Genomic DNA, 19,931 nt, shown 5'->3' with positions numbered 1-19,931 from the left:
GTTACATCCTCCGTGCCCCCCTGTCTCCTCCCTCCCTGGAGTTCCTTTCCAGTATCAGGTTAGAGCCCCCCACCCCTTTGACTCTAGAACAGATTCAGTTTCCTCTAGGCTTCATGTGGGCTGCTGTGGGTGTGTTTACTTTATGTGTTTATACCATGTCTTCTGCCAAAGGGTGAGCCAAAGAGAGGGGAGACTATGACTCAGCTTCGTGTCTCCCTGTCTCTTTGCACACTGCCTGCAGTGTGAGATGCAGTGTTTGAAGGGCTGATGTTTAAACACTCTCATTCTCCCCAGATGCCCACTGTGCAGAGTGGCTGGATGCTCCATACACAGCCTCCACCTGGGGCTAAGAACCAGTCCTAGATCCTCAGCGAGCCAGGCTCAATAACCTGACCTGAATATGGCTCTGAATAGGACTCAGATCCATCTCTCATGCACATTTTCTCAGACTCATTTCAACCTTTTCTTCCACTCGTTTCTTTCTTAATTTGACCTATCATGCAACATGCATTTTTATAAGCTCTTCCATGTCCCTTCAATAGAATGTAGTGCATTGATGTGTGCAATATATCTGTAGGTTTTGTCTATTTTGTAATATATATAAATTATATATAATTATAATTTGTACACACATTTTTAAATGTGATTTGGGCCATATCAGTTGTATTTAAATATATTAAAGTGGTAGAATTTTTACTCTCAAACTAATTACTACACAAAACCAAAATGCAACCAGCAGAAGGCTGGCAAGAGACTGATGCACCTCAGTGGCAGAGCACCTGCCTAGAATCCCCCGTGAGAGGCTAGCGGTGTAGTTCAGTGATACAATGCTTACCCCAAATGTAGGCTCTTGATCCCCAGCACTACAATAAATAAACATGCAAACACAAATATACTTATTAAAAATAAACTAACTGAAGCTGGCAGTGCACAGCAGTTCATAGGGTTTCAGGGACCACGATTTGGGAACACTTGCTCTACGTGACCTGAATCTACTTCGAAATGTGAACTGTGCACTTGTGGATTCTGGAGTGCTTATGTGCTCACTACCCAGACTACAGAATAGAGCTAAGGTGATGGAGAAGAATGCCTAACCCTCCCTGAAGCCCATTTCCGTTCAAGTTGTCTGGTGTTCTTTTCTCCTGTTTCGGGGTCCTTTAGTCAGACCATCCATTTTGTCAGGCACAAAATGAGTGGGCTCTCCATGTCTGCTCATTTCAGGTTGCTAAGCAAACAGCAGAGGTCTTTGTCCCAGCCTCCCTACACTTCGCCTTAGAACCAGGCCTGACAATCACCTAACATGCAGTATGGGTCCCAGGGTAGAGAAGAGCCGTGTGCCGGAACAATCAGCCTTACCAGGCCTCTCTTTACAGCTCCCGTCTGTCTTCTGCTTCAGGGATACCTGAATACTGTTTCTCACTGAGGACTTTACCTTTAGAAATGTAATTTGGCCAAAATGGTTAATGCATTTTAATTGCAGAGGGATAGTGCTTGGAAAATTGTATAACATGTGTTCATTAAATAAAACCAGTGCCAAGGAACTGCCCAGAATGTGTCAAGCATTAAAATATGACTCTAGAATAGAACACATCATGAAATATGCCCTTGTGTATTTTCTTGTTACATTAAGTTTTAAAGCAAATACAGTTCATCCATTCACTTAGAAACTAGATATATGTCTGAGGAGACAAACCTACAGTATCGTTTGATGATCATCAAGAAGTCTAGGGCCAGGCTGTGTTCCCCATATAACTTAGTGTCTAGTCACTGGAGGGTACATGACACCTGTACCAGAAAGCTGGTGGCGACCTGTGGGCTGGCTGTACCTCAGCTCTACCTTCTGTATCCAGTGATTCAGAGGTGGACACAGAACATAGAGTAGAATGGCATTCTGATCACATCACTGCTTGTGACCTTTTCTTCTATGGTATCTTTCCCAGTATGTGTGCCAGAAATTCTACACATAGGCATGTTGGCAGCCCCAGACCACCTATCCAGCAAGGTTCACCTGGTCCCCAACTCACTGATCTTCCCATCCATCTTTTATCCACAGATCCACTTGTCCTTTTGTCTAGCCCCTTTCAACCAGCTGCACACCCATTCCCACATCCCTCTTCCCACCTACCCAGCAGATACTTTTTCCATCCATTTTCAACCCACTCATCCATCCTTGTGGAGACAACCACATCCCCTTTCTGGATCTGAAATGCTTCTGCCCCCAAGGATCAGAAAGGCTTGGTCTTCAACTGGTGAATCTATTCATGGAGAGGTAACTGGATCATGAGGGATCTGATCTAATCAGTGGATTACTCCATTGATGGATTCCTAATTTGATGGTATTATTGGGACTGTATGATCATCTTTGGAGGTGAGGCCTGGTTGGAGTTAAGCTACTGGAGGGTTGTTTGGGGGACTGTATATTATGCAGGCCTAGTTCTTTGTTTCCTCCTTGCTTCCTGGCTGACATGAGATGAGCAGCTGTGCTCCAACATTTGCTCCCACCACAGTGTTCTGTCTCGCTTTGGACCCACTGTAACTTTTAAAACCATGAGCCCCAAATGAAGATTCCTTTATTTAAATTGCTGTGTTGGTTTTTGAGGTGAGGAAAAATATAAATCCTCTCTCTACTCATCCACAAATCTCTCCCATGTTTTACTACCTACTAATTTTTCTGTCCAGTCCTGACACACTTAACCACTCATCCATTCATTTTTCCATCCATGTATCAATCCATCCACCCACCCATCTGTACACACACACACACACACACACACACACACACACACACACACACGCACACACGCATATGTCTTCGCACCTACCCACATCCCTTCCCACCCACTGCATTGTCCTGTCCATCATTCCATCCACTCATGACCATATTATCTCATGTCCACCCAGTCACATACCCTTCCCTTGCCTTACCTGCCATCTGTCTGCTTTTCCATCCACTCCACCTCTCCGCAGACATCCATCTACCTATTGCTCTAACTATCCCACACACTGTCTTCTCTTGGCACTGGTTTTCTCTGCGCTGCCTTGCCTATCTGTCTCCACACTGGCTAGAGCTACCATCTCCAAAGGATCCTGCCTTCTTCCACTCTGTTTTCTTTGACCCCATGGCCTTCAGATAAAAGAAAGAAAACAAAAAACAAAGAAAACAAAACAACCTCTGAAATCTTACAGGTTGATCTTATTTAACCAGTGAACTCTTTCTGACTTCTCACTTTCCTTGCAGAGCCAAATAACCCTTTTTAATGCCTTTGAATTTCCTGGAGACAGGACATCTGCACATGGTATCCTTCTTCCTGGAAGTCACTACTCTCTTTCCTTACCCTGTCAACTTAAAAACAGTTTGTTTTTTCCTTGATAGGAAGAAATCTCAGAGAGTCATTCTATGGGTTTGGTGTCTCCTTTATCCCTAGCATTGGGAAGTGTTAAGCTTCTTGTCTTATTTGCAGTAATTACCAGTGCATATCATGGCATGGGACCAGTTTTAAACTATACAACACTGCCAGCATACACCATTCACTGCTTATCTATAATTCCAAGCCACAAAATAGCTCCTCTTCACCAGCAGTGGCATCCTGTATCTAGCAATGACCAGGTGTCATGTGGATCCCTCAGTCCTCTACCCACACAACCTCATCATAGCTCACAGGGGCCTTGTGCAGATCTCCTAGTCCCATTCCAAGTACTTCTTCTACATCCAACTGACCACAAGCAAATGTCAAGACAGTTGTCACAGGTTCAGTGCTTCCATAGTGGGGTGTGATCACAGAATACCTCTAAGATCTCCATTTGTAACTGATGTCATAAATGTCAAGTTCAGTAATTTTCAAATATGTAAGCTCTGACAGAAAGCAGAGTTGTTTTGATTGTAGAAGGATACAGCACTAGAGTGCTCTGGGTGTGTCTTCTTGTTCCTTCTCAATCTTCCTATAAGATTCCAGAGGCACTCCTTATGTTCCTTACAAGGATCCCTTAATCTCTCAGAATTGATCCCTTCTTCTCTCACTTTCCTGCCCTTGCCTTAGTTTCACTGTGTAGCATCCTCTGGCCTTGAATCCCAAATCCCTTTGCCTCTCCAGTGCTGGGATTAGAGGCATGAACCAGCACTATGTCTTGTAAATATTCTTCAGTCCAAAAATTACCAATCAAAGCCAGACAAGGTGGCTCACATCTATTTCCTCAACACCAAGGAGGACAAGGCAGAAGGATAATGAGTTCAAAGCCTACCAATGCTCATAGTAAGGATAATTAGTTCAAGGCCTGCCTATGCTCATAGTAAGACCCGGGCTCAAACTATCACATCCCCTAAACAAGAAAAAAAAAATCCTACTACTCTGCACTCCCCTCATCTTACAGGTGTGAAGCTGGGGGACAAAGGGGAAAGGAGCTGGCCAGGCCACACAGTGATGATGATGAGGCCCAGCCTGTCCTGTCCTGTCCTGTCCTGTCCTGTCCTGTCCTGTCCTGTCCTGTCCTGTCCTGTCCTGTCCTATCCTATCCTATCCTATCCTATCCTATCCTATCCTATCCTATCCTATCCTATCCTATCCTATCCTATCCTATCTAATTTGTCCTCTAGGCCACTGCTGTGCCTATTAAGAGACCTCATTTTTCTTGGAGATCCAGGTTCCGTGGTATCAAAGCACCATGATATAGGAGAATAGGAAGGGGTACATGCTAAAGAAACATCTAGGCTGAAAAAGAGTCAGGGAAGATTTAGAGGATACTGCAGTAGCATGGGGTGGAGTGAAGAAGAGGACTAGCAGGATCAGGGTCTGATGCTCCCCTTCCCCTTGTCCTTTCCCTCTTCTTCCTCTGAACTCTAGTGTCCCTAAAATGAGTTTCTGGGGGTACAGACTGCCCGCTAACTCCAATGCTCTCCCTCTCCTTTCTACTTTTGTGGCTATCTTAAACTTCTCAGGGCTTGGTCAGGTATCCTGTCCAAATCATCTTTGAATCTCCAGAGAAAGTCTAGTGGTAACTTCAAACACAACTGGCATTACTGGTGTATTTGAAAGGAGAATTCCTGTGGAGAAAAGGGGTTGAACTTCCCTCTGGCCTGGCTTACAGAGCCCTTCCAGGTACCATTTTCAGTTACTCCCCCTTGAGTGTCTTCAGAGTTCAGCAGAGCAGGAGCCACCATCCCTACTCTGCAGATGACAAAGAGTGGGTAACTTGCAGCAGTCAGCCCACTGCACTTCTGCATCCCTTTCTAGGACTGAGAACCCTCATCTCTGCATCTCTGAGGGCCTCTACCTGTAACTGTGTCCCTGAAGATCAAGCCTTGCTCCCAACATTCTTAGCTGCCAAGGGTCTTCCTAGTGGTCTTCCTTTAATATGACATTAGCTTCATAAAGTTTACCTGGTGTATAGGAGGGGAAAGAAACTCAAGTCTCACATTGGGGTTCCTTTCAAGCTTGTTACATGTTCTAGACGCTTACTGCCATTGTCATACAAACTTAAGATGACAAAAGCCACCATCTCCTAGTGTTTCCTATGTGCTGGACTTCGTGCTCTGTACACATGCCCTGTTGGCTGATCTTCGCTGTTGACTTTGAGTGCATTTGGAAGTTTCTTGGAGACTGGTGATTCTAACTTCTGGGTAGTCTTCGAGAGCACCATCCGAATGGGTTTAATTAGGGGAAGAAGATCATCATAAATGTGGGTGTTCTGAAGATCTCCATGATATAAGCAAAGAATGACAGCTGAGTACAAGAATTCCCCCTTTGCTCTACTTTCCCACCCATCATAGAGAACTGCATTAGTTATTTTTCTGTGCCTGTGCTAAAACACCATAACCAAAGCAACTTAGAGAAGAGTTTATTTGGGCTTATGGTTCTGGAGGATTATGGTCCATGATGGTGAACTGGAGGCAGCAAGGCAGCAGCATCCAGTTGCTGAGATCAAAAGCTGAGCATCCATATCCCAATACATAAGCAGGAGTCAGAAAGTGAACTAAGATTGTACCATGGCTTTGGAACCGTAGCACCCACTCCCAATGACATACTTCCTCCAGCAAGGCCACACCCCCAGACCTACCCCAAAAGCACTACCTACTGGGGATCAAGTATTTAAATATTTGAGCCTATGGGGTTATTCTCATTCAAACCACCACATGAAACAGTGCCTCTGAGACTGAGCCAAAAATCAATCCTTGCTTTTTTCTGTCAGGTGTTTTGGTCATCTAGTTGTGAAAATTAACCGATAACTTCTCTGATGCAGTCAGCTGCCGTCCAGCCTAGGACCTGGCTCTATATAGAGGATAACAGAGAAGAAACCTGCTCATGGTGACGATGAAGTCATGATTCCAGCCCACAAAGGTGTACATACCAGGAGGAAACTGTTGCTTATGAAAGGCAAATTGTATACAGTGACTCTGGGTAGTTGGCAGCGCTCCAAGGCCCCAAAATAGAATTTGTTGTCACTCAAACCTGTGTTTGTCCGCAGATGAGCTAGCTAAATAGTGGGAATGATTAAAATGTCAGGGGAATGAATAAAGTGTCACATGTGGTGGCTGCCACTCCCTGCTGAGCACTCCTAGCATTTACTGGGTGTGTGCTTTGAATCACCCACAAGGACAAGATGGGTAACATTGGCGACATGCAAGAGAACTGACTGCTCCAAGTCTTTCCCCTGCCCTCCCTCATTAACAGCATGGGGTGGGCAGTTTGATTCTAGTAAGACATGACCTGTTACCGATCAGCCTTCAAAGACTCCCGAATAGTCAGAACATTATGGCAATCCTCTGCCTGAATGACTAACAACTTCTGGGGTGGGTGGAGAAGGACCCCGGAGGAAAGAGTAGGAAAGAGTTTCTGAAATGTCCACTTCTGCTTCCATTATGGTATGGTGTGAAATGTTTTCAACATGGTTATCAACTGATGACACTAGCCAGAGGTTGAGGAATGGAACCCATGGGACTGGAGGCATGGCTGGAGGTGGTGGCCCGGGAGAGCAAGCCTTGGATTTATAGATAGCCCAGACCTACTTCCCACCAGCTCTCTCTCCTTCCTGGTGGGTACTGTGTAACAATCCACGGCCACCACAAACAGAGCCCCCAGCTACCACATCTTCCCTCTTATGACTGACTGAACCCTCTACATCTCTCAACGCAAATGATGCTTTTTTCCTTTAAGATGCTTCTGTCCAGTAATTTGGTATGGTGATGAGAACAGTCACTGACACAGCTTCTTATTTTAAACAGACACCCAACAGAAAGTCCACTAGCAGAACAGCAGAGCCAGCCAATTTTAGCCCGTCTAAAGTAACTTTGAGGATTCATCCCAGATGGTGATAATGACAACAGAAAAATTCATTTCATAGATCAGTCTCCATCTGAGTATGTTGTTGGAAGCAGGTCTATGTCTCAGGGGCCATTGCATGAATAGCATGGGATGGCTCTATCTTTACACCTCAACAAGTTACTGAGGGCTTTCCTATTGCCAAATGCCTCCCTCAATCTGCCCCATCACTTAGTGCTCCACATCAGCCAAACCCTAACCTTGGAGGAGCCAAAGGGGGTGATCCACACTGGCATTTACATGATCCTCTTCCCTTAAACTATGAAAGCCATCAGACTCATTTCCCAGGAAGCATCACTCTGAGGAAAGTCCTCCCTAAGGAATAGACAGGAATAGGGAGGAAGTACAGAATTGTGCCATCCTCAGTTTCTCTGTTACATAAGACAAAGTGAGACTTCTCTTACTTCTCTAGAGGAGTTTGTAAGAGGCGTATGGGAAATATCATCAGAGCACTAAGGAATAAAACAATTAATACCACCACCTCCACCACCACCACCACCACCACCACCACCACCTCCACCTTGTGCTGCAAAAATATCTTAAAGCCTTGCTATCATCCCCATAAAGCTCCATGCTTTAGATCATAAGCAAGGCCTCGCCACTGTCCGAATGGAGCAGGACTAATCAATATCATATTACAGAAGCACTTGACCTCATTTATCCCTGCGGATGCTTGGGGAATCCTTAACATTCAGAGCTTTAAAAATGTGCTCCCGGTGTGTTTAATGAGAGGTTCCTTAGTGGTTTGGCTCTGGTGACATTTAGAAAATCTGGTGCTTGGCTCTCCTCGTGGGGGCTGCCATTACTGTGGATGAAAGGGTCTGGGCTCCAGCAACAAACCAGGGAAGGAGCTACGTTCTTGGGGATGAAGAAAGACAGTAAGAATTAGCGAGAACGGCTGCTCACAGTAGAGGTGACAGTGGTAGGCACACATGCTCAGTAAAAGGGAGATATAACTGAATAATCATTACGCTGCAGGAGCAGCTGGCTGTTCCTGGGAATCTCTAATGCCAAGAGAGAAAGGCTGGGCTGTGAGCTAACTGGCTGCTTCTGTGTGGATGTGAAGGACAAAACCATTTCGTGCAGCCTTCATAGTCCATCACAGGGATCCAGGCATGGAGCTATGGGACAATCTAGGGCCTGTCAAGACATCACCTAAGCTGAGAGGACACCATCCCTAACTGACTCATGCCTGAAAACAGTCTGTCTACAGGAAGCCTCTCCTGATTGTGTTAACAGTCCATAGCTGCCATTTCTGGTCCCCACTCAAAGGAAGCATGAGGTTGGGCTGGGCAGAATCCCAGTGGCTGAGAGAAAAAGTCTCCTATCACTGACAAGACAAGACTTCACTACTCTTTGGGAATATGTAGATGCCTCTTGCCCACTGTGGGCCTCCACAACTTCTTTCAGAGTCCTTTCTCCCCCCCCCCCCACCTTGGGATGTTCAGTGGGTCCCTCCCTCTTCTGAGGACATCCCTTTGCCAGGATTATTTCCTCCTTCCTGCAGTGAGGTCCTTATACCACATCAGAGCTCTAGGGATGAGCAGATTATTGACAGCAATGGTCTACAAGTCCTCCTGAGGCTAGGGTTTCTGGCTTTGTTGTTGTGGCTGGGTATCAGCCTGGCACTACTGTATCAGCTTTGTCATCTACCTAGGGCACAGGTTGAGTCACAGAGAGTATTTTCACCTCATCCTCAGCCCTTTTGGGTCATGGTTTATGGTTGCCATGGCAACACCCAAGGATTTCCCCCCCCCCCCTCCTCCCAGTGGCTCCCAGCAGAAACAGCCTCTTCAGCACCAAACACCACAGTAAAACCATGGCCTTGGCTGTTGCCTAACCATTAATTGAAATAGTGGAAGCAGCTAGTTCTCTGCACCCGGATACACCCAGCAGGGGTTGTGGTGCTTCCCCTGGAACTGAAGCTCTGAGGATGGATAGTCTGACCCCAAGGTCCCTCCAGAAGAGAACCTTGTGCCAAAATGAGTCTTTCTGTTTGCAGACTATTTTCTTTTTGTGAGACTGGGCTGAGTTCCAGGTGCCTTTCCTTCATTAGCAGTGTTTGGAAGATACTCTGTCTCCCCCAACCTTCGGTGGCAACTGGCAACAAAGTGTTTATGACAATGGATCAGCGTTCACATGAGTAGCCAGGTTGCTTTACACAGTGAGAAAGAGACACAGCCTTCTCTGTCTGCTCTGCTTTGCTAATCCAACCCATGATGATTAATAAAACATGAAACATGAATCAAATAAAAAATTTAAACAAACTTTTAGTGCAAATACTTCTATGGCCCTGCTGAGCACAGATGGGTGAGAAAAGGTTTTCTTTCTGGGCCGAGGAGTAGGAAAGGGGGCAATGGTTTGAGCAAGCTGCCCTGTTACTCCTTCCTGACAGGGCTGAAGTAGCTCACTTCACAAGAACCNGGGCAACTGAAAGTCTTTTAGGATTAACTGCCACTCTCGCGGTTGCTGAGCTGAAAAGGCTAGTGTGTGCTCCAAGGCTGGGGTACCCCATCCATGGCCCCTGGGTGCTCCGTTTGCCCTTCTTCATTGTGCTCTAAGCCCTGTGGCTGACCTCTCTGAACAGCTTCCCCAGATGCTCTTGGCATTGACTTTCAAGGGGGGGGGGTGTCTAATAGGAGGCCATATGAGGAACATGTAAGAGGGGCGTCAAGTCCTTGTTGGGTCACGGCAAGTCAATTGATTCCCTCCATTGAGACTTTGACACCACAGATTTGACCTGAGAACCTTGTCCTCCGGCTATTCTGGCTTCTGCCCATCTTATCCGTCCCTTGTTCTGCATCTCATGGGCACTAGCACCTCCTGTTGCTGCTGGCCCTGGGGACTCGCGATCTTCCTCTGCTGGCTGGCCTAACCCTGCCTCTACCCTCATAAATACTGTATTCCAAAGCCCAGCAGTGACTCTGCTTGACTGTGCCATCTGTTCCACCAGCATCCTGATTGAGAAACACTACAAACATGTCTGCTCGTTATCCAAGAGCAATGGGCCACTCTGGCTTAGAACTGTGCGCTGGGAAGGAACCCAGAACATGCTGTAATCCCTTGCCATTGGAGGCTCTGAGATAGTCCTGAGCCGGCTGCCTCCCTGGGGAATTCATAAGACCCAGCTGGCAGTGAACTCAGCAAAGTCTTGCAGAAAGGTTAATGCCCATCCTGCAAACAGTCTGAAGATTTCAACCTTCCCTCCTTGGTATCAAAGCTGTTAGATGTGGATGCAGAGTAGAGATCGTATGTCCCACTTCTCTAGGCTCAGAGTGGGGTACCCAGGTAGCCACAACTAAGTAGCTCTCCTAGGACTTTCACAGAGAGGCTCCAGGGATGGGTTCAATGCTAGGCTTGATAACTCATCTGGTCTCCTTTCCTTTTCAAGGTGGAGCTAGAGAGAAATCAGGGCTTTGTGTGAGATATGCTTCTTCCTGGGCTGTACAGGGGCTGGCAAACATTGCTGTGTGATTAAAAAAAAAAAAAAAAGTATCCAGAGCCACTATATCCCATGCAATGGGACAGCACTGTCTGCCCTTCAGGTACCCCAGCTGCCTGAGCTTTCCAAATGGCAGTGAACACTACTGTCCCACACAGGAAAGACAAACAGAAATTCCAGCCTTGCTGCTATCCTGACCCCCATGGCCCTGTGACTGGCAGACATTCAAGACCCCCATCTGCTGTGACAACTCTGATAGCTGTGCTGCAAGAGTTCTGATGCCAGGACCCTATCTTTATCTTTTAAGATGTAACGCATCATCCCACTCCGGGAGTGAATCTGTTATGGGGTAAAAGGTCCTGGAGCATCTTTAGTTGCTCATCCAACTCCAGTGGTGGCTAGCACAGACTGGAGCTTTTATTAGCCATGCTTAGTTCTCAAGCACCCTGACACTAGCCAAAAGAAGAAGAATTTCTACCAGGAATGAGCTCATGTCCTTAGTCTCATTACAATGCCATGGGTGTGGCCACATTCACTCTCAGGAATCTCTGGTACATGGTACTCCTTGGTCAAAGCCCCCAGTAAACCCCAGTTGTACCACTCATCTCTCTTAAGACCTCTCCATAGCTTGCTCTCCAGTTGTCAGTTTGCTCATCCTCTCCTCGTTTCCTCTCCATCCTGAACAGCTAAGACCGCGGTGATTATGATGAACATCTATGCACAAATCTTCCTACGCTAAGCTCTCTCTATGTGTGCTCTACCATGTTGGTCTGTCTCACTGTAGTCCAGAAGCAATGAAGTGTCTGAACTGCGGTGACTGAAACCGTGAGCCAAGTTGTTTCTTACATCGTTCCATCTGCAGCAGCAACGGAAACGTCGGGGTAGCTCACTGTTCGTTTTACAGAGATGCCAAGCCACTTACCTAAAGTCACACACAACTTTTCAGACGGCAAAGATATAAACTCTTATCTGGGCTTTCAGATTATCTGTTTTGCCACTGCTCTGGGGAACATTCCAGAGGTCTACTCCAATCTGTCACATATACTTATTTCCTACTTTCCAAGAGGAAGGGGCAGAAGGGTCTTTTCTCTAATCAGAAGCAATTAAGCCAATCATGGCATGAGTCAATAAACATTTTCCTAATATACCCACTGTGTGCTACTTAGACACAGATCCTTCAAAATTTATGCCCTCTTCCATTGCAGAGAGATGAAGCTGGAAAGCAGTTGTCAAGATGTCCGGTATATTTCCCCCAAACTCCTGCATCTATGTGGGACCACATGGTGGTCACTGGATGAAGGCAGATGTGATGTCTGTCACCTCTACGCCTGGTCCTTAGAAATCCACCTTGCCATTCCTGAGTGACTTTTCTCAGAGAAAATGCACTACAGAATGCTTTAAGAGACACCTTTTTCAGTTTCTCCAGATGTTAGAGATGGTCATTCTAAATTCATAGGAAATAAGTGAACTCGCTGTGCTTTATGCACACCTTACAGCCTTAGGGTTCCATCCTCTCTTAGAACTGGGGCAAAAGAACATTTCTATATCTCTTTCCGTATATACTGATATAGTTGCTTCCCGGAGATTTGTAGATCCACTTGTTGGAGCTATTACAGGCCATCAACCAGAGTCTCTGAATGACTGTATGAACAGAGCTATGAGGTTCCCACCCTAGGACAAGATGTGGTGCAAGCAAGACCATAAATTTGGAACATATTGAGCTACTGACATTTTGCCTTTTTCTTATGGCACCTAACATTACCTTAAATTAATACAGAATGGCATAAAGTCCCATGTTAGGCAGGAGACCTTGGGTTTGTTTGGAGCTGACCCATCTTTTTCATGGATTAACTGGGGTGGGGTGAGATGTGGTGGGGTGGTATCTTGTAGGTCCATGGAACTAAGAGGGATAAAAATGTCCCAAACCACAGAGGATGGAGGCACAATTAAGTTTCTTAGGGGAGAGACGCACAGTAGATTCCCACAGGGAAGACACAAAGCTGGCTCCCACAGGGGAGAAACAGAGCAAGCTACTGTCATAGGGGAAGAGGAGGGGAGAGGAGGGGAGGGGAGGNGAGGGGAGGGGAGGGGAGGGGAGGGGAGGGAGAAACTCCCATGGAAGAGATATAGTGCAGTTTCTTAAGTAAGGGAAGGAGACACAGCAACAGCCCTCCTGAGGGAGACACGCAAAACAATCTCCCAAAGAGAGGAGGAGCTGAACTCCTAAAGCATGGAGTAACTAAGGGAGAAACAAGGCTAAACTGATGCTCCGAATGGGCCAACTACTTCCAAAGGTTCAAAGGTTTAAGGATCAGCAAGAGGATAGGATGCATGATGATGTGAGGCCTGTCATCTTGGATTCAGTGAGGACTGTCCAGGAGCCTGTATCCTTAGCTAGCAGCCCTTGATGCACTTTGAGAACAGCCAGGCTGGGTGTAGGACAGCTTGCCCTATCCCATCAGTGCCACGAGTCTTCCCTAGCCTTCCAGGTTGTAATCCCAGTAGAGATTTCTTCCATGGGAAATATGAATCATACAATACTGAGTAGGGGGTTCCAGGCAGGGAGTGAATTATTTAAAATCAGACACTAGGAGTGAGCACTGGAGATAGTGTACCTCTGAGTTGTGTTGAAGAGTGGAGCCATGTTGAGAGAAGGGTATTTGGCACAGAAGTTTCTGCTTTTTCTGGGCATCCTAAAACCCTCATTACTGCTATGTTAACACCCTTAGGGTCTTGTTACTAGAGCACCAGCTCACTTTCCTGGTCTTCTATTCTGACAGTCCCTAACCTCAGCTCTTTGCCTCCCTAGTCTTTAGCTCCCTAGGAAAATGGGTATCAGCCTCCTTGTGCCTTCATAAGTGTGGTACAGGGCTCCATTCCCTCTGGAACCATGGAGAACTGGAACTCTGATGTGCATACAAAATGTACAGCTTGTGTAAAGCCACACCTAGAAACCACTTAGCAAAGGCGACCTAGCCGACCTTCCTGCACCTTATAAGAATTCAAAGTCACCAATCAGCAAAGAGGGACAACAGCCTGTTTTCACTGCTTTCATTCTCTTTCAAAAGGAGTACCCCACCTGGGGAATAGCTGTCCAAACTTGAGGATCTGGGAGTACAGCTCTCAGTGCTGTCCGAAGAGAGGATGCCTCACAACCCAGCGTCAGTGCTAAGCAAAGCAGCCCACGGTGTTATGAATATACTTGGTAGGATGCTCTAACCCGTTAAGAGTCAAGACTGGGAAAAAGCTCAGAGAACGCAAGAAAGGCGCAGCAGAAAAGGTGCTTCTGGCGCACACAACTGCTTCTGGCGCTGCTGATGCACTGGCTGCTAACCTCCCTCTCCCCGGGCATGCAAAGCCCCTTTGGGACCTGCCCTTACCGGAGCCGTGCCTCTGGCGCAGAAGGACAGCCTGCCCCGATGGTGGCGACGCTGATGAAGAAGCAGCAGCTGCAGCAGCAGTTGTGGTGGTTGTGTGGGTCGCGGAGGCGGCGGCAGCGGCGGCCTCAGGAACTCCTGATCCAGCGGGAGGGCTCCCAGGAGGTGGGTTCTTGTCATCATGGCTGGTTTCAGAGGTGGTGCGGACAGCAGCGCCTGCGTTGTTGGAGCTGACAGCACTGGAGGCTCCGTGGCGACGCGGGCCGCTGCTCTGAATGTGGGACACTGCCTCTGCAGCTTGCATGTTGGGCGGCGCGAAGCGCGATAGCACACGCAGCAACGCCTGGGCCTTGTGCTCCTGAGTGTCATCGTCGCTGTAGTCCGAAACGCGACACTCATAGACACCTTCGTCCTGCAATCGTACGGCGGACAGCCGAAGCCGGTGTGAGATGTCATTGCCCTGGACTCGCACGGTCTGCAAAACAGCCCTGTTAGAGGTCTGACCATTGGGTGCCACATCTTTAGTGAGCCCACACCATTGGGCTCTCAGCTCCGCTATCACTGTGCCAAATTACCATACCATCCCAATATTTCCTAACACCCCAATTCATCTCGCTTGTGGCACATGGCTCTTAGTTCTGCCTTGACACCTTGTTGCAGACTGCACAGTGTTGGGTCCCAATTTCCCAGCCATCTCAGCTCACATTTACTCTTGCTTATTGTCCCTTCCAATCAAACGTAACTCGCAAGAAATTTCAGGCTAGGGCTACAGACGCTAATTATCCACATCCTTCCTACACCTCAAAGCCTAAGCTAACTGCTCTGGGGTTATCCTACATATACCCAAAATCACATTCACATTTATTTAAAGCTCGGAGCACCTGCGGTGTGTCCATCTTGCCTGTAGAATGCAGAACTACACCTGTCCTGCCCTGTCATTTAGGACAGACCACTTGTTAATAGCCTCAACAAACCTTTCTTTCCCTCAGGCATGGCGGAAATCTTAAGGAAACTCTCACCGAACACCGGGGAAAGCCCTCACCTCTAAACAGGACCCTCGAAGAGGATTTGGTTGTTTTCAATCCCTGCTTTTTCTACGCTCCAGTGATATAAACCCCATGCCCCTTGACTGCAAAAGACACCCACCCCAGGAGCACATAACAATGTCACCCAAGGAGAAGGAGATGGCTGAGTGGAGGGTGCTCCTGGCAAGCCTAGAGTGTGTGGAGTGGGGCGGAAGGGGGTGGGAAACTGAAGTGCCGCGCAGCCTGAACAAAAAGCCATGCTGGCTAGAGGTCTTGGAAGAAATGACAGCAGAGAAGGTAAGGGCAAATGTTCTCCAGGTCCCTGGGCGCGTGGTGCAGAGGAAGTTGTGTTTTACTGGTGAGTATCCTGTGAGACTTGGATTTGGACCCTTGATTTACACAAAAGACAAACCTAATCCCTCTACCAGCGACAGATGGCGCCCAGTTAGCCAAGGAGCCCACAATACACCCCAGTGGTAGTAGAGCTCCGCATGGCTCGGCAGCAGAGGCTTTCTAAAGGGGAGGGAGCTGCGGGGCGCGAAGCGGCCAGAAGGGGTCTCCCGCGGCCCACGCTGGTCTCCACACTTACGCTGATTTTAGTTGCATCCTTATTTGTTACCTAAAATGAAAAGGGAGAAAGGAGAGGGGAGGAAAAGGAAGGAACGGTATGAGCGGGAAGGGAAGGAAGGAGGGAGGGAGAAGGGAGAACGGGAGGAAGGGACAGAGATATTAATTGACTGATTTTAAAATTAAGCTGTTGACATTTTTTGTGCTCAGTAACCTCTGACCTGTCTTTGACAAGGATACTTTCTGCAGGTGAGCTGGGGGTTGACCTACCTGGGGTGTGGCATGGCGAAGGGTACCAAATACATTAGGATTCCTGCAGTGCACCAAGAGAAAAGTAGGTTTCCTGGCTAAAACCATTTGGCTGAGGAGTGGCTGCCCCATAAGCACCTGTCTGCTTTGGAGAGTGGGGATGCTGGACAGCCAAGGGGACCTCATCACTTCCTCTAAATTCTCCACTTGGAACGGAACACTGGATGAAGGGTCCAACATCATGAATGCCCTGGCAGTCTGGTATGTGGATATGTGCCAGAGGAGGATGAGAACAGGGACACTGAGTGGGATTCTGGGGACACTGTAGGTAGGTGAGTGTGTGGTTGCTGGTGTGAGCTATGGGTCAGATAGTAAGGTATTCCAGCCACTGAGGGTGGAGCTGTTTCTCAGACCCTATGACCCTATGGAAGCTAGAGGTGGGTGACCTGCTGGCTACCATGCTCTAGTACCCTGTTCTCTACCACCCAAGCACAATCTGAAGGAGCTGAACTCCTTGGCCCTAGGACCTCAGGGTGGCAGAGGAGAGCCTGCCAGAACCAAGTGATCTTTTTTTTTTTTCTCAAGCCAGCACCCATCAGAGTATAGTCCCAAAGCTAGCTAGCATGAACAGTAACATTGGACCAGATGTGTGGGGGGTTTCAGGGGCTGGGCGAGAAGGGTAAAGAGTGGTAAAGAATCTATAGCATCCGGGACATCCGTTTACTTTGACAATGCTGTGGAGGTACAGACGACCGGGAGGTGGCTGAGCGAAAGGGCAGCGCCCTGTGAAGGGGTACTTCCACTGGAAGAAGTGGGATAAGCACGGGTGCAGCGAAGGGCAGCGGATTACCTTGCTCCGGGCGCCCGGCACGCTGAGCGCCAGCTCGTGTAACAGCTCCCGGGGAGGCTCCTTGAGGTACCACCACTGAATCTCCAGCGAGTATGAGGTGGCTCCGCTGGCCCGGAACGCGCAGGGCATTTCGATATCGTCACCCTCTCGCACGGTTACATCTTTGGGGACTTCGGTGAATGTAGCTGGGGGCGGGAGAGAGAGGCGTGACCAGGGAATAGGCGGGGGAGGGGGTGCGGGGGGGGGGTTGGGAGGGCTTGGGGCTACCCAAGGCTGAGGCGGTCGGTCTCCTGCTACCGAGCCTTGGGCTCACCCCAACTCCTATCCCCAGCTACTAAGTGACCCTGGGCGAGAGGCTCCAGCAAAGTTCAGGAAGCAGCAGCAAAGGTGGCAGTGGGGGCCCGCCACTTGCTGCAGGCTACTCCCCTCCAGATCGCGCAGGGTGCAGGGGAGATAGGGCCTTATCACTGGAGCCAGGCTGGGAAGCACCAACTCTCACTTGCTGCAGGCCTCCTCTGTTTAGCGGGGACCGGGTGGAAGCTAAGCGGACGCCACGCTGCAGCGACCCTCTTCTGCGCTCGTGCTCCTACCCACTCCCAGCCTGGGTTGCACACCCGGATTGCTGGAGACCGTAAACCCTGCGGCTTCCTTTCCTCCTCCGCGGTGGCCAACGGGCAGACTTCCGTGGCCTTAGCAAAGGGTCCCCTGAGCCCTTCGCGGCCGGGAAGTTCCCGCGCTCACCGTCGGCGACGAAGAGCAGCAGGCTGTGCAGTAGCAGAGGTAGCAGGTATCCGAGGGCGCCGAGCCGGTTCCGCTGTTCCATCTCCCGCAGGGTTGCGGCGGCGGCGGGGGCCCGGCGCGGAGAGGCGGCGGCGGCGGCAGCTTGGGCTCGGCTCCCGCTCGAGCTCCGGCTAGGACGCCTCGGAGCCTGCCATGGCCCCGCACGGCGCCCCCTCCCCTGGCCGCCGGCGGCCGCCAATCAGCCCAGCTTCCTTGCCGGCTGGCCCGGCGCGGCTCCGGCGGGGGGCGCTACGCGGGGGACGCAGGAGACGAGGTCCCTGCAGGAGGCTCCTTCGGTCGGTACCTCCTTCACTCCGGTGCTCCCCAGGAGAATAGGGATCCGCAGTTCAGTCTCTGGCGGGCGGGCCAGGAAACTGCCGGACTGCGCCAGGATCCATCCTTGGAGAAGGGAGGGAGCGCCTGTGAGGCACCAGCGTCTGCCTCCTGGTCTCCTTCTGGCTGGGCTCCCGACTGCCACCTCCTCCGACTCCCGCGGAGCTCTCCCGCCGCCGCCCCCGCTGGTTTATCCACCGCTCACTCCGCAAGGCGAGTGGGCGCTCAGCCGCGGCGCGCAGACCTGGCGTCCGATCGTAGCGCAGCGCGGGGAGAGCGGGTCCGGCGTGGCCGACCCGCAGCCCGAGAGAGGCGGGGAGAGGGGGGAGGGGAGGGGAATGGAGGGGGCGGTCAGTGGCTGGGTGGCAAGCAGCCTCCTCCACGGCATCTCCCCCGCCCTCCCCTCCGAGTCCGCCCCGCCCCTACCCCGTCGTCCCCCCCCCTCCGCCCCCGCCGCGGGGTCATTCGTAGCGACCACCGTCTCTCTGGCTGCAAGGCAACCCCACCCGGCGTCTGCTTTGCTTAGGGGGTCCTCCCACCCAAACTCCTGGCTTCTTCCCAGTGTCCATCTCTGGAGACAGCTGCTCCACCCTGCTTTCTGTGTGTCCCCCATCCTCTCCGCAGCCCCCAGTGTCTCCAACTCCTTACCCAGGTTTGGACCACGAGCCACGCCACTCTTTGGCCCAGACCCTGGCCATGGCGGGTGGGTGGGCTCCGGGGGAATGCAAGAAGGGAGGAGTGCTGTGTCCGGCCAGCAGCAAGACCAAGTGACAGTGAAGACTAGGAGTCCGCAGTGTAAGAGCAAGAACTGAGCGTCCAGCGCCCCGGCGAGCAGGTGCCTGTGGCGAGGAGCGCACCAGGGAGCCAGCAGGCAGTGGCCGTGAGTGACAGCAGAGGTGGTGCGGGTGGGGTGAAATGGGGAGCGCAGGGCACGACTCAGGGCTCAGGAGGTTTCTGGGTGGGGACCATCTTTCTGCCCAGAGAGAGAGCTGGTCCCTGTGTCCTTGCAAGCAAGCTCTTCCTGGCCATTTCCCACTCTGTACCCATAGCAAAGGGGGTCCTCCAGCCCCCGGGTGGAAGCAGACAGAGGTGGAGTACACGTTCCTGAGCCCATCCTCCACTCTTGCATCTTCTGAATCCCTGAACCTTCCCTGGTCTTCATCTAGAATGGGTCATATCTTTTAGCCACCTAGAGAGTTCAGTCTGCCTTCCTAAGGGGTGTGTGGGTGGATGAAATAGTTCAGTCCAGGCACAAGGGCTTGGGAGAGCCCTAGAGCTCTCCTTGGGTCTCTCTCTTCCTCAAGGGATCTCCCAGCTAGTGGTCTGGTCTGGTCTCATTACTTGGCTTTGTCTTAAGTTATGGAGGCACAACCCAATGAACTTCCCCTGGATGCTGGAGCTATCCAAGTATCCCTGCCAGCGAGCTACTGGCTAGTGAAGACAGAAGACCAAAAGGGAAATAATTTCCCAGTGGCCACCCTTGTCTAAGACAACAGGAACACAGTTCCAGAGTAGAAGCTGGTAGCTCTTTATAAGCTTTCCCCTCACCAGTGAGGACCACAGACACTGCATTCTTCTGCCCCTCCTCTTCCTTATGTGGCCAATAGGTCATTTCCCCCTCTGGTCACTCACTGATGCTCTGTGAGCAGAAGGCCTTGTAGACCTTTCATTCAGGGTCCCCATTGCCTGTTCCCTCTACATATATTTATACATACGTTGGCCTGCCTCCCCCTGGACATTCCACCACTCCTTAGAAACCACCATAGGTCTGTAAATGCAAAACCTTGCAGGTGCCGTCCTCAGCTTTTGAAGGGAGGGGGCAGACTTGCATCGCGCTGCAAGGGAGGACCATAGCAGGTTTCTAAGGGAGCAGTTGGAGAATTGATTCCAAGCAGGGATATGATGACATGCGCTATCCCACTGTGCATTGGCTTGTTTGGAGAGGCAGTGAGCTCCTCTCCCAGTACCAGACTCAAGCAAGGACTGATGGCCAGT

The 19,931-nt window shown here is 50.0% G+C and overlaps 1 protein-coding gene across 1 annotated transcript in view; it reads right to left on the bottom strand.

Moving 5' to 3' along the window:
* The window catches only part of Vstm2b (V-set and transmembrane domain containing 2B), a 31,154-nt gene extending 12,944 nt beyond the window's left edge, over window positions 1-18,210 (bottom strand). Inside the window, exons 1-4 of the mRNA XM_021207821.2 lie at window positions 17,565-18,210; window positions 16,824-17,008; window positions 15,747-15,776; window positions 14,136-14,607 (exon numbers count right to left, since the gene is read on the bottom strand). Coding sequence (XP_021063480.1) covers window positions 14,136-14,607; window positions 15,747-15,776; window positions 16,824-17,008; window positions 17,565-17,646 — 769 coding nt within the window. The 5' untranslated portion in view covers window positions 17,647-18,210. The remainder of the gene's footprint in view (window positions 1-14,135; window positions 14,608-15,746; window positions 15,777-16,823; window positions 17,009-17,564) is intronic.
* Between the last annotated feature and the right edge of the window lie 1,721 nt (window positions 18,211-19,931).

This window comes from Mus pahari, chromosome 1, assembly GCF_900095145.1.
Source record: "Mus pahari chromosome 1, PAHARI_EIJ_v1.1, whole genome shotgun sequence".
In the NCBI taxonomy this organism is placed as follows: Eukaryota; Metazoa; Chordata; class Mammalia; order Rodentia; family Muridae; genus Mus; species Mus pahari.
This window is presented reverse-complemented; position numbering and strand designations above follow the sequence as displayed.